Below are 13,129 nucleotides of genomic sequence, written 5' to 3' on the forward strand. Positions count from 1 at the left end.
GCTTGATGGGGTTCACTGGCTGGATGTCTCGGGCAGTGGACACTGTGGCCCCACATCGGCCCGTCAGGTTGGCTAGGGAATCTCTTTCTAAACCCTGGTTTAACTCGACCCTTAAAACTGCGAAGCATGAATGCAAGATTCTTGAGCAGGCTTGGCGCAGGAGTGGATACTGCCCGGCAGCCAAGCTGAAGCTCAGAGACAAGCAAAAAACATACTATGAAGCTATTACACATTGGCTAAAGGGCCAACTCCAAATACATTTTTGCCATCGTGCAAAGCTTCACATCCCCTTTGGCCCAAGAGAGTGTGACTCCATCTTCACCTGCCTGGTGTAACACTCTCTCATGTTTCTTTAGGGACAAGATTCGGATTATTCATTCGGCGTTCACACCCTGCAACGGCAGTAATGGGGGACTTCCGGAGACTCGGCCTGTTGATTCTGCTCACTCACTGTCGGTATTAAGACCGGTCGATCCTTTGGAATCTCTCAAAATTCTTAGGGACCTCAAGTCTGGTTCACCCTCGGATCCATGTTCTGCCAGGCTTCTGGCAGTAGTGGCAGAGAGCATGAATATAGAAGTAAATGTCATTATTAATATGTCCCTTTACAAAGCTGTTTTACAACGGGTGTGGAAGCAGGCTAAGATCCTGCCTTTCTTAAAAAATCAGTCTTTAGATCCCCTTAGTCCAGGGAATTACTGGCCTATCTCCCTCCTTCCGGCTCTTGCCAAGGTGTGCGAGAAGGTGGTTAATAAACAGCTTACAGACTTCGTGGAAAGAGAGGCACTCTTGCATCCATCTCAATCAGGGTTCCGGGCATCGCTTAGTACTGAGTCAGTTCTATTGGAGGTGTTGGAGGCCATTCGGGAGTGTCTGGACGCCGGCGGGAGGGCGGCATTAACTCTGCTGGATCTCTCGGCAGCGTTCGACATGGTCCCGCACGCACTTCTCCTGACAGATGAGTCATTATGAAATCATGGTCTGACTCAATAGACACTGAGCCTTATGGAATGAATCAATTATAAAAATGACATTGTGCCCAAAAAAACATAAAAGAACAAGAGACTGATGCTTTTATGAAAGAACAGTGATCAAATACATTGTATCGAAAATGACACACACTGTGCACTATATCACTATGTTTTAAATGTAAAACCACATTTCCCATAATGCATACTAATGAGTTGATAGGTTAGTTGTGTATAAATAGACACTAAGAATGGATCGCCGCTAACCGTGATCAAGACCAATCTGGTCGAAACGCGTTGGTTTGAGAGTGCTTGACGGTGTTGGCTGTTAAGACACTGGATTAAACAAGTTTGGCAAAAGATCTCCTGGAGTGCGAGTAATCCTTGATGCTTGATGAAAATACGTATTGCGGATTTCGATTCCTGCTCCGCACTACTCGTACCTATTGTGAGCGCGCTGTGTCGAAGGAATCGTTTGATGTCTAAGTAAATGTGAGCAGAAGCGCCCGGTTTCCAGCCTGGATTGGATGGTATGTGAGGAATCCAATCGATGAGCATTTTGTGGATACGAATTAAGCCGCCAACAAGAAATTAAATAAATACAAACTCACCCAAAACTTCGGTGAAGTGAGGGACAGCAGCGTGTGTGAACTGGCTGAACCAAACGGTCTGCACTGTAACTAGTAGCGCACCAGAAGGCATGTTTGCAGGGTGGTGGAAAAAGGTGGCAAGGGCCTCCGAAACCTCTCAGCAGTCCACCTGTGTGGAAATTACTGAAGGTGATAGAAGGGGTTTCTGGCTCCCAAGGACCCTCAGGAGGCAGGGGGACTTTATCCCCCAACCAGTAGTGCAAGAGGAAGTGCATTTGCAGAGTGGTGGAGAAAGGGGGCGTGGCCACAAAAGACCTCTTAGCAGTCCCACTGTCTGGGACTTCCTGGAGGTAACAGAAGGGGTTCCTGGCCCGCAAGAACCCTCAGCATCCAAGGGGACTTCATCCCCCAACGAGCAGTGCGCCAGGAAGCGCGCTTGTAGAGTTTTGGAGAAAGGGGGCAGGGCACATATTTGTTGTATATTTTACGGGGGGGCTGCATGGCCCCGGACCCCATCCCCCAAGGTCAGGCCTTTTTTAATGGGGGGGCCGGCGTGGCCCCCCCTCCCCAAGCCGATTTTAGCCCGGGGGCCAGTCATTTTTTCCAAGTTTATTTCAAATTAAGGGAACAGGGGAGTGGCACGGCCCCCTCTCAGGTTGAATTCAACCCCCAGGGAACCAATCCCTTGGGGCCCGGCCTCTAGTGTGGGTGCCCTGATCCCACCCAGTGCACCCACTTAGAAATGTTGGGGACCACAGGAGTGCCTCAAGTTCCGACATCCCTGCCGGCTTCCTACCTCCTTCCGGAGCAGGCATTGCTTTTACACATAGGGAGCTGCTAACATGCAGCTCCCTGTGTGTATGAGCAGTTGTGCTCCATTTTGAGCAAGCAAGAGCAAAATGCCTTGGCGGCAGCAGTAAGGCTCCTGCCAAGCCATAGCAGGGGCCGGCCCTAGGGGGTGGTGACCCCCAGGGCCATCTATGGCTCCAGGAGGGGTGGCCCCACGGCCCCCTCCCTTTCAGTTCAACAAGCCACCCGTATATGGCCTGGTAGGGGTGTCACGCGGCCCTCTCCCTCTTTTTAAAGCTATGCTTCGGGCAGGTAGTGGTCGCCGGTGCACCTTGGTGTCTGCGAGGCCCCCCTATGCATTTTAGTTTAGCCCCGTGAGGTGGTGGTCTCCAGTCCATGGGGGTCAGAGATCCCCCTTCAGTCCTCTATATGTAGCTACGGGGAGGTGACGGTCTCTGGGCCGGGGGGGGCTCTGTGTGGGCCCCCTCATAATTTATTAGCAATACCCTTGGTTGGTGGTGATACTCAGGGTTTTAATAAATCCTAGAAGGGGTCCCCATGCACCTCCCTCCTTGATTAGGCCCACCCGGGGGGCTTTCTGAAAAAGTGGCATGGTAGCCTGTGCGTGTTTTTTGATCCATTTTTGCAACAGGTCCACCTGTGAATTTGCAGCAAAATTGAATAAAATAATGCCTTTAACACCCCGTGGGGTCCGTGTGGGACCCGCCCTCCATATTCTAGGGGGGTCAGAGTATTCCTATTCTGCCCCCTTTTCTTTAGTTTTTTACATTTTTGGGGGGACTCGGCTTCAAGCTGAGTCCCAAGATGGCTGCCAACACTTCCTGGTTAAAGTGTTGGTAGCCAGTCAAATTTTAGTCGAATCTGCAAGTCCACTGCAAGGATACGCTTCCCCAGATATCTATATTTTTTAACCTTACATATCTCTAAAACTACTGACCTGATTTGCACCAAATTACAAAAAACGAGCTTTCTGGGCCAACACCTAGCTTTCTCCCAAATTTGGTGTAATTCCATTCAGAGGTGCGGGCTGTAGTCGTGTTCAGAATCCGGGTGGGAAAATTCATGGGGAAAACATGTTTCGGGACCCCCCATTTTGTCCGCACCAAAGTGTAAAATATAAGTACCTCTAAAAATATTTGGATTATATAATACATTTTATAGTGTGATTTACCATGTATGTAAACTTTGCTTGCTTAAATATTCATGTGCACTGTTGTACACTGTGCTGACTTGAGTTCCTTAAGCCACTCTCACCACTGACCATGGAAGGGCCCACATTTGTTGACTACATCCAAGATGTATGCAGTTCTTTCCAATATTTACACGTTTACCTTATGGCATTCTGTTTTGTAAGATGTGTCTTACTGTGTTATACATTTTTAACTTTTTGCTTTTTCCCTTTTGACAGGAAGAGCTTCTATGGTTGTATCCTTTTGGTTGGTTCTTTTTTGCACATGGGTTAGCAGCGACTTTCCCAATTTTCAGTCAAATGTCTTATTGTGAACACATTGGTTTATTTTTAGTAATCTGGTTTAGTTAGTCTCATTAACCTTGTTTTGCGAGATGTCTTTTACTCATAAACCTAATTGCATCAAACGGTGGGGTAATACGGTGGGGTTGCTGTATCACTATGATCTGTAGCTATCAAGGTACATTGCTACTGGAGTATAGGACCACTGCTTTTACTTGGTCAAGGTACTTTCACCCCATAAAAACATTCTTCTGGGTACCTTAGTCTATTTTAGGCACATCCCACCCTTCTCACACAGTTCCCTCTAATGCATTCACCTGACAGTCATTACAGATCAAAAGATCTCCGATAAAGAGATCCCAACAGGCGCGGTGCGTCCATTGGGGCGTGGGGGCGTAGCCCCCCCGCCCGCGCCTCACGCCCGCAGCTCCCTCCTCTGTGAATGTCAGTCAGCATGACGTCGGACCGTGGGCGGTCCGGCGTCATGTTGACTGACATCATTGTCAGACGCATTTGGGAAAGGCAGCACAAGTGCGCATGAGTGGGCATGGAGCTTAATTTTTACTCCGTGCCCAGTCATGCGTACTTGTGTTTTTGCTGCCTTGCGCATGCTCATTAGGAGCCCCTCGGTCTCCTAATGGGCAGGCGGCGGGCGAGGAGTAGGCTGTGCCGTCAGCCAATCCTGGCGCTGCTGCAGTGCCAGGATTGGCTGAGGGCCGGGTTGCCAGTCACAGTTGCGTCACGTGGACGTGGTGTTCCGGACCGTTTGAAGGGGCAGAGAGGTGCCAACGCGGGCCAGGAGAAGAGGCGGTCACCGGTCAGGTACGTTTTTTAATTTTAGCCTAAAATTTTTAGGGTGGTTTGGCTGGGTTGGGGTTGGTCAGGTTTGGCTGGATAATCTGGCCGGGTTGGCGCCTTGGCAATGGGGGGGTTATAAGGGGCCGGCGATGGCAGGGGTTCGGGTAGTGTGCTTATTTACCGAATCAATGGAAGAAGGATTGAATATGTTGATTCCGCGTGTAGGCGTTATAAGGATAGCCTCAATATGTACCATTGAAAACATTAATAAATAACATGTAATATCAGATGCTGTTATAAATATGTGGGCGCCCTTCCAACGTCTTCGAACAAACAGTAGATTGAACTATGTGCTTATAATTAAAAAGATGTCCAAAATACTGTCATAATTAATATACGCCCATAGTACCCGCTGTCGCTCCCTCTGACCAACGAGGGGCACGGGGCAGGACCTATCCATTGTAAGATTTAACACGGAATATTGGTACATATAGCAATGTTTCCCGTGGGAAACAGACTACTAAACGAAGCGCCTTCGTCAGATATTGTAGTGGTACAGGAACCGCCTAACCAAAGGGCCACAGAGACAAAAATCAATGGACCATGATTCCTTTATTGTGGTAGTTGCATGGGCACACGGTATATATTGTAGCATTTGTATAGCGCCTACTACCCCAATGCTGGGCGCTGAAGCGCTTACCCATACAGATAGCAAGCTTCACAGCGTAGGGTGTGTAGTTGGGAGGACACTGTTTTTTTTTCTTTGTTTTAAGTCTCTATTGGAAGTGTTTTCATGTCGTGCGTGACAGAGTTGATCTTTACTAAGACAAAAGGAGCTCAGCGGTCTTGCTAAGTGCAGACAGGTGAGTGGCAAAAGGTTTTCCATCAAGCTCTAATAGGTTTAAAATCCTAAGTGCTCTAGAACTTTCCACTCCCAGGCTGCAGAAAGGAATAGTAATGGACTTACTGAAAGGGGCAGCTATATCTATTGCAAAAGATGCTTTTTGCAAAGAAATTGTGAGAATATGCCCATGGAGAGGATTGGAGCACTTGAGCCACCTAGAAGTAGAAGTTCCTAATTCAGTGCTATTAGAGCAATCACTTCTAATGTTTTCTGCGGGTGGAGGCAGATCAGACGGGTATGTACATCCCAGGTACAAACCTAGGTCTGTGTATTGTGGAGATTTACGACTTTTTTGGCCTAATTAGTTAATCAAAGTCGCAGGTTTAAATTAAGTTGCCTGATATTTTCAGATTTTATACACATAAATATAACACTTTCACTCACGTTTTGTGCGCACTGCTATTCTTCCAAACCTCCTGTGCTCAGAGCGCTGCAGAATATCTGCATACCTAAGGTTAGGGAATTGGTGGTATTCTCGTGAAAAGCGTTTTTCTACATGAAATCTTCTTTCAGCTTGTGAAGTCTTGCTGTTAGTCAAGGTGTGTGTGAAGGGTGTGTTCCTCTGTTGGTGAATCTGAACTTCTGTGAGTTGTGTGCAAGTGTTTTTGCTGTTTGAAGGTTTAGTATGGATGGCTGTACAGAATCACTTATGGTTCTTATACGATGGCACACGCCCTTTGTCTGGGTGAAGTTTGTGTATGTCAGGCAAGGCAAATGGCGGTAGCGAGTGATCTAATGGCACGCTTGAACGGTGTTTTGTGTATGTCAGGAGTTCTCTCTGTGTGCTCTGTATGACAGAGCATGTTTTACGCTGGCAGAGAGTGATTCTGTGTCCAGGGTGGCACCCATCTGTATAGACTAGCTCCTCTGCTGTGTTGAATGTTAGTTTCGAGAACCCCCTCCCCCTGATCTTGACTTATATCGGTTGGGCTCACTTGGGGCTAACTTTTTTACACTTTGATAAATCACCACCTGCCACTGCTTTACTTATTTTAAGAGCTCAAACAGATAAGGTGAATGCTTTAAAAAAAACAAAAAAAAGCATTTTGATGTCAAATGTGCTATGTATGAATGGTACTCAGCATTGTTATCTCGAAGTCTGTTATGAAGTTCTGTGATTATAGTGGTTAAGCAACTACCTATGTTATTATATGACATTGACTTCTCTTTATTAATGTAATAACTGTACTTTCAAAACAGCTTTTTTAACCTTCTTGCTTTCTCAAATTTGCTTGAAAAGGCACCATTTGGCCACTCTTTTTTTCAAAAATTTTTCGGGGGAATCCCCCGAACCCTCCTTATGCCGATCGGGCTCGTTTGCTTGCTGCGGTGCGCTCCACCACACATTTTACGCCTCACCACTTTCAAATGTCACCAGCCGCCCCAGGATCCCAAGGCAGTCAGGCATTGCAAATATTTTACAGCCACAGCCCTGTGCTGCAATTGAGTCATTTAGTGACGTTGGTAAGGTATAGGTAGAACTTCAGTGCATCATGAGAGGTTGCTCCATAGCAGCCCAGGAGCTACTGATCAAACAATTGTTAAAGAGTCATACATGTGCGTCACTCATCTGCCTTACACCTTTTGAGCCGATGTTATTAAACATCAAAGTCTAACCTGAACTTAAACCTTCTTATCTGTATTTACAGCAGTTCTTATGCAACTGTGTTGCTTAACTAAGCAGGTCCAAGGACCAAAGTGCTGAAGTTGTGGACAAAATCATGTGCTTTCAAAATAAATTTTACTTCATCCATAAAAGAGCGTAAAACTAATTCCTACCCAGCTAAGACTTAAAATAAATCATTGAATTCCTTAACATTACTAATTAGCAGTTCTTGTGTAAGGTTCTGCTGCTCTTGCCTTCATACTTATATTAAACTCACATGCTTTTCCTTTTTTAACGGTTCTGCTTCTGCAACAACACGTTTTTATTATTCATTCTACATGCTGTAAAATCCTGTCTTAACAATGGTATAATTAGGCTTCCCGGTTTTATGGTATTTATGTTTTTTAATTTTTCCATCTGTTTTTATCCATATTTATTTTTGCTATTGTTACCTGTATTTATTTTGAGTTTTGTGAGTGAATGAAGTTGAAACTAGTATAATTCCACATTTATGTATCTCATAAGTGTGCATTCATGTTTAAACGCATGATAATTTCCATTGATAGGCACACCCACAGATGATAAATCAATACACTCATATGAAAACATGAACATTTTAGTATCAAGGTTGTGCATATCTACTGCTGTTTAGGCCTCTTTCCTAAAATGCCATTTTTTTATCCCCTTTCCTGCTTCTCCGCACAGGTATTAGCCTGGCAGTTATGACTGACAGCATTTAGAATATCAACAAAAAAAAATCCAATTTCGATCAAAATAAATACAGACAGGAAAATAACAGGTTTTCTGTTGGTATTTATCTGTAAAAATAAGCAAAAAGGGAAAACGGGTCATAATTAAGATGCAATTTCGATCTCTGTGAAAATAAAAAAAATCATGTTCCAATGTTAATATGTTTTGACTGCATTTTGGTCATGTTTACCTAAATTGAAATGTCTTATGCCAGTATCAATTTTCACAAAGAAATGCCTCATGGGCGTGAGCCAGTAAATCTAATACTTTGGAAATTCCTTAGCGTCAGAGATTTGTTTGTGTGAAAGGTTCTGCTGCAGTTACCATCAGGACATATTACTTGTCATTTAAACCCAGAGACTGTCCTGTGTGAAGGACCCTAGCTGCAGTTACAGTCAGGACATAATACTTGTTTCTTACACCTAGAAGCCTGATCTTTATGAAAGACCCTGCTGCGGTCACCATCAGGATATATCATTAGGTCTTGCCTAAAACAGTGCTTGAGCTGGCGCTTGCAAAAGATTTTGTTTGCTTACAGGGGGGTCTTGGAGTTTGCCCATTGTATCCATTGATTGGCTTCATCAGCACTCTCATTTCCTTGCTTCTCTTTGGTCAGCACCTGTCAACTTCACTGTATATTCATTGTGTTTGCCCCGTCCCTTGAGTATGGCCCAAGTACTGCTTCCTTGCCCCGTGTCCTGCCACTCCTCATGCTTTGGAGCCCCTTTTTTCCTTTAGTTGCGGCACTCCATAAGACTGCATGTGTTTGCAGGCCTTCTCCCCTAGCCTGTTCCATTCAGTGTTGTTGTTTGCCACCTCCTGCATTGTTGCTTGCTTGCCCGTCCCACACACTCCCTCCGACTTTGTTTGCGTGCCCTGTTCCACCCGCCCTGCAGAGTTGCTTGTTACGCCTTGCTTACCTCGTCCCCGATTGTTTCTTGTTTGCCCCGATTCATCCGCCACCTCCCGCGTGATTGCTTGCTTGCCCTGTCCAACCCACCCCTCTCCCACATTGTTTTTTTTGTAGAATATTTTTATTGGGTTTTTGAGAATCACAAAAGAACGGATATGAACAGATATCCATTAAATAACAGAAGACAATGCGGAAGGGAATCAGTTCATCACATAATGGCACATAATACAATAATAACGACCCGGAGGCATGTAGGGACGCAATATCAACTAGACGAGCACACTCCATTAGATAACTAAGGGTATTATTTCTAAATGGGCAACACTGCATTTGCTTAATCTTGGAGATCAAGCCCTTAGTATTTAATCCAGCTACCTCATATCCTATGAAATTTACGTGGGCATTCTCAGTTTTTGTATGTAGGCCATTCCGCTGCCATGTATAAGTCCATACCGACTTCCAATCTATTATAGTCTGTATCTCAGGGGCTCCCCAGTATTTGACCTGGTCTCTTTTGGCAATCACTAAGCCTAGATTACAAAATAACAATTTCGCTCGGGTGAGATCCACATCTGTGGGGATACCTAACCGATGTATTTAGGGTGCTCTGAGAGCACTGTCTTATGACAGAGCAGGTCCAAATTGTATGAAAAAAATCTCCGAAATCCGATGACGCCGCTGTCCCCATTTTATACAAGCGTGCCCTATCACAATAGATCTGGTAGAGAATCTTCAGTTCAATGAGCATCAGTAAGTATTTAATTGCTAATTCCCTGGGAAACATTAGGGCGGCCTCCCAGCCTAGATCTTCCAGCTCACCTATTTCAGCTTCCCTTGTAAGCCTAAGTTTCTTAAGGGTGTTGGGCATATTGTTATTTATGGTTCCGTACATGAACGATACCGCCTTTTCCATTGTCTCCCCCACCAGGAGCCAACCTTCCAGGAGCGCATACTCTGGGAGGTCTGTGGGATAGATTCCACTTCCCATGCGTGCTTAAGTTGGAGGTACTTAAAGTGTCGCGTATCATGGAGTTGGTACTCCCGCAAGAGGGAGAAAAACGACATGAGGGCACCCCCCTCTAATAGGTCACCCATCTTAGAAATGCCAATACCGTCCCAATCACTAAACTCTCTAAACTTTCCAAGTTCTTTAAAGCTGCTCACGACCGATAGCGCAGTTTCCCGGGTGATGATCTTTAGCCCATCCCAGACATCTATTTGTCTTATGCCACGCCTCAAATGTCACTTGGGCCTCAATCCGTCGCAGTGTCAGGGGTTCGGTCGAGACACGTTCGCAACTTCTGCTCCTATCAGGCGCCATTCAAGTCACTCCATTTCCTCTGTTGCTTATTTCTTTTTGAAAGCAATAATGTATTTCACCCTGTCCCGAATCACTGCTTTATGGGCCTCCCTTAATACCACCACCAAAGTAACTGAGTTTTTGCTCACGAACTATAGCGCAGTTTCCCGGGTGATGATCTTTAGCCCATCCCAGACACCTATTTGTCTGATGCCACGGCTCAAATGTCACTTGGGTTGCAGATAGAAGGTGCCCTATCCCTTTCCGCCACAGAGATAATGGAGATAAGTTTGATTTGAAAACTGTGTACTCTCCAATGCATAGGTGGGGTGATCTCCCTCCACGTGGCCCCAGTCATTTATTGAAATCAGGTGAGAGGTCCAATAATAGGCCCTAATATCCGGGAGGGTTATGCCTCCATTGTAAGTATTCCATTGCAGTGCCTAAAAGGCTATTCTGAGATGTTTCTCATTCCATAACAGTTTCCGGAGTTCACCTTTAATTTTAACAAAGACCTCACCTGGGACTCTATAGTAGGAGTTTTGTAGGGCATATAGAAATTTTGGAAGGGTGACCATCCTAAACATAGCTGCCCTACCCAATATCATGAGAGGCAGGGCTCTCCAACGAGTGGCATCTATATGAATTTCTGTCAATATTTTCCCTACATTAAATTCGATACATCTCTTAGGGTCTAGCATTGCATAGATACCCAAATACCGGAAGCCCTCTCCAGTCTCTCTGTCTCCCATAAAAGCCTACTAAGTCAGTGCGATCAGTCGCCTAGTATAGGACTGATTTATCCCAGGGTATCCTGATTGAACACCATAGTTTTCACCTGTCTGAAGCATTGAGGGATTCGAATTATTTGGGTAAGGAACAAGAGGATGTTGTCTGTGTATAGTGAAATTTTTTCTTCAGTTATCGTGGATCCTGCTGTCCTAAAACCCATAATGCTCGGATTGCCACATACCATCCGGGCTAGTAGTGCTAATGTGAGGGCAAACAGAAGCAGAGAGAGCGGGCAACCTTGTTGAGTTCCCCTACTAATAGGGAATTCTGATGACATTGTGCTGTTAACCCGTACCGCCGCCCTGAGTTCACGATATAGTAGGTTTTATCTAGGCCAAAAACTTCTATCCAAAGTGCATCCTTAGAGTTTGCATCATAAAAGGCCAAAACATAACATCAAAGGCCTTTTCTGCATCCAAGGAGATGAATACATGAGGGTATTGTCAGGACCCAACCTCTGCCATCGAATTATGGAGTCTGCGCAGATGTGCATAAAACCGGACTGGTCTTTATGAACGAGGGGGGAAATGATGCCCGTAAGTCTAGTGGCAAGAACTGTGGCCAGAACATTAGATTTGATGTTAAGTAATGAGATCAGACGATACACTCCGCACTCGGTGGGTGGTTTTCCAGCTTTGTCTAACACCATTGTCGTCGCTCTACTTAGATCAGGTGGAAGGATGCCCTCTTGCAGGGCTGTCACCTACAATTTATGCAAATAGGACGCCAATAAATCTCTCTGCTTCTTTTAAATTTCTGTCGGGAGGCCATTTGGCCCTGGAGTCTTGTCTGGATTCAGTTTAGCCACTGCTGCCTGCATTTCAGCAAAAGAAATCCCTCCAGGGCCAGACGATCCTCTGGCATATTCACTGCTCTCCAGTATTTTTCGATCTGGTGTTGACCTGCTATTGGGCAATCTTTGTAAAGAACCTCATAAAACTGCAAATTCCTCCTCTATCACTTTGTCTGTTGCATTACTCCTACTGTCTGGCACTACTATTCGACTCACCCATCGCGCCTCCGCTTCACGTCGGCCCAACCATTCTAACAGCTTCCCTGCCTTTTCTCCAGTATCGCAAAATGTAGTGCTGCATGGCCAAAATATGGGTGTGGGCCTCATTAGTTGCCAGAACTCTATATTCTGCGCGCAAGGCCTCAATCTGTCGCAGTGTCAGGGGTTCGGTCGAGACACGTTCGCAACTTCTGCTCCTATCAGGCACCATTCAAGCCACTCCATTTCCTCTGTTGCTTATTTCTTTTTGAAAGAAATAATGTATTTCACCCTGTCCCGAATCACTGCTTTATAGGCCTCCCTTAATACCACCACCAAAGTAACTGAGTTTTTGTTTCTTTCGAAATAGAGTTCAGTTTCTACTCTGAGCTCTCTCAGGACCATCTCATCCCCGAGCTCCCATGCATTTAACCTCCATCCTCAGCAATATCTATGGGGCCTCTTTCACGTGGAAATCCAAAGCGGGAGTGATCAGACAGGCCCCATGCTAGGTATTCTGCTCTTTAGACCATCCCTGCCTCCCGGGCCATTGTAAAGATATATTCTAATCTGGAAAATACTTTATGCATCCCAGAATAGTAAGAGTAGCCTCTTTCTGTTGGGTGATGGTGACACCAGGTGTCAGTGAGGCCTAGGGTATCAGCAAGGGATACTAGAGGTGTGGTTCTAGATGGGGTGGGTGACGTTCCTGATCTATTCAGGTCAGATGACATCACATTGTTAAAGTCCCATCCAACAATATGTAGGGAGGACTCTCTTAGTGTATATGATGCACCCTGACTACAACAATCTACTTTAAACACAGTGCTGAAATCCTGCTGGCAACAAAGTGATATCTTACCTTCCCACAGGCACTGGACAGTTACATAATTCCCACTGAGATCAATCCATGATCTTTTTATCTGAAAAGGGGGCGTCTTTCGAATCAGGATTGCCATTCCCCTTGCTTCCAAGGTGAACCCCGCATGTGGCAGCATGTTATATGCCACGTACAAGGAAGCGGCATTAGGTCACCATTTGATGGGTTTCCTGTAGGAGAACAACATCTGGCTTCTGATGTCCAATGAAGGCAGCTACTAATCCTCTCTTGATTTTATTGCCTAATCCTTTGAAATTACATGTGAGGACAGATCGAATTCCCAGGTCAGGAGTAGTGTTGTGTGTCATGTCTACATGCCTGCATATCTCTGTCTCTCAATTCATCCAGATAATTGT

The 13,129-nt window shown here is 45.5% G+C and overlaps 1 protein-coding gene across 9 annotated transcripts in view; it reads left to right on the plus strand.

Moving 5' to 3' along the window:
• The window catches only part of TMEM80 (transmembrane protein 80), a 298,952-nt gene that overhangs the window by 214,009 nt on the left and 71,814 nt on the right, over positions 1 to 13,129 (plus strand). For all 9 annotated transcript variants that reach the window (XM_085644857.1, XM_085644861.1, XM_085644860.1 and 6 more), the window contains one exon: positions 3,777 to 3,793. In XM_085644857.1, coding sequence (XP_085500983.1) covers positions 3,788 to 3,793 — 6 coding nt within the window. In that variant the 5' untranslated portion in view covers positions 3,777 to 3,787. The remainder of the gene's footprint in view (positions 1 to 3,776; positions 3,794 to 13,129) is intronic.

Source organism: Triturus cristatus, chromosome 3_1 (assembly GCF_964204655.1).
Source record: "Triturus cristatus chromosome 3_1, aTriCri1.1, whole genome shotgun sequence".
In the NCBI taxonomy this organism is placed as follows: Eukaryota; Metazoa; Chordata; class Amphibia; order Caudata; family Salamandridae; genus Triturus; species Triturus cristatus.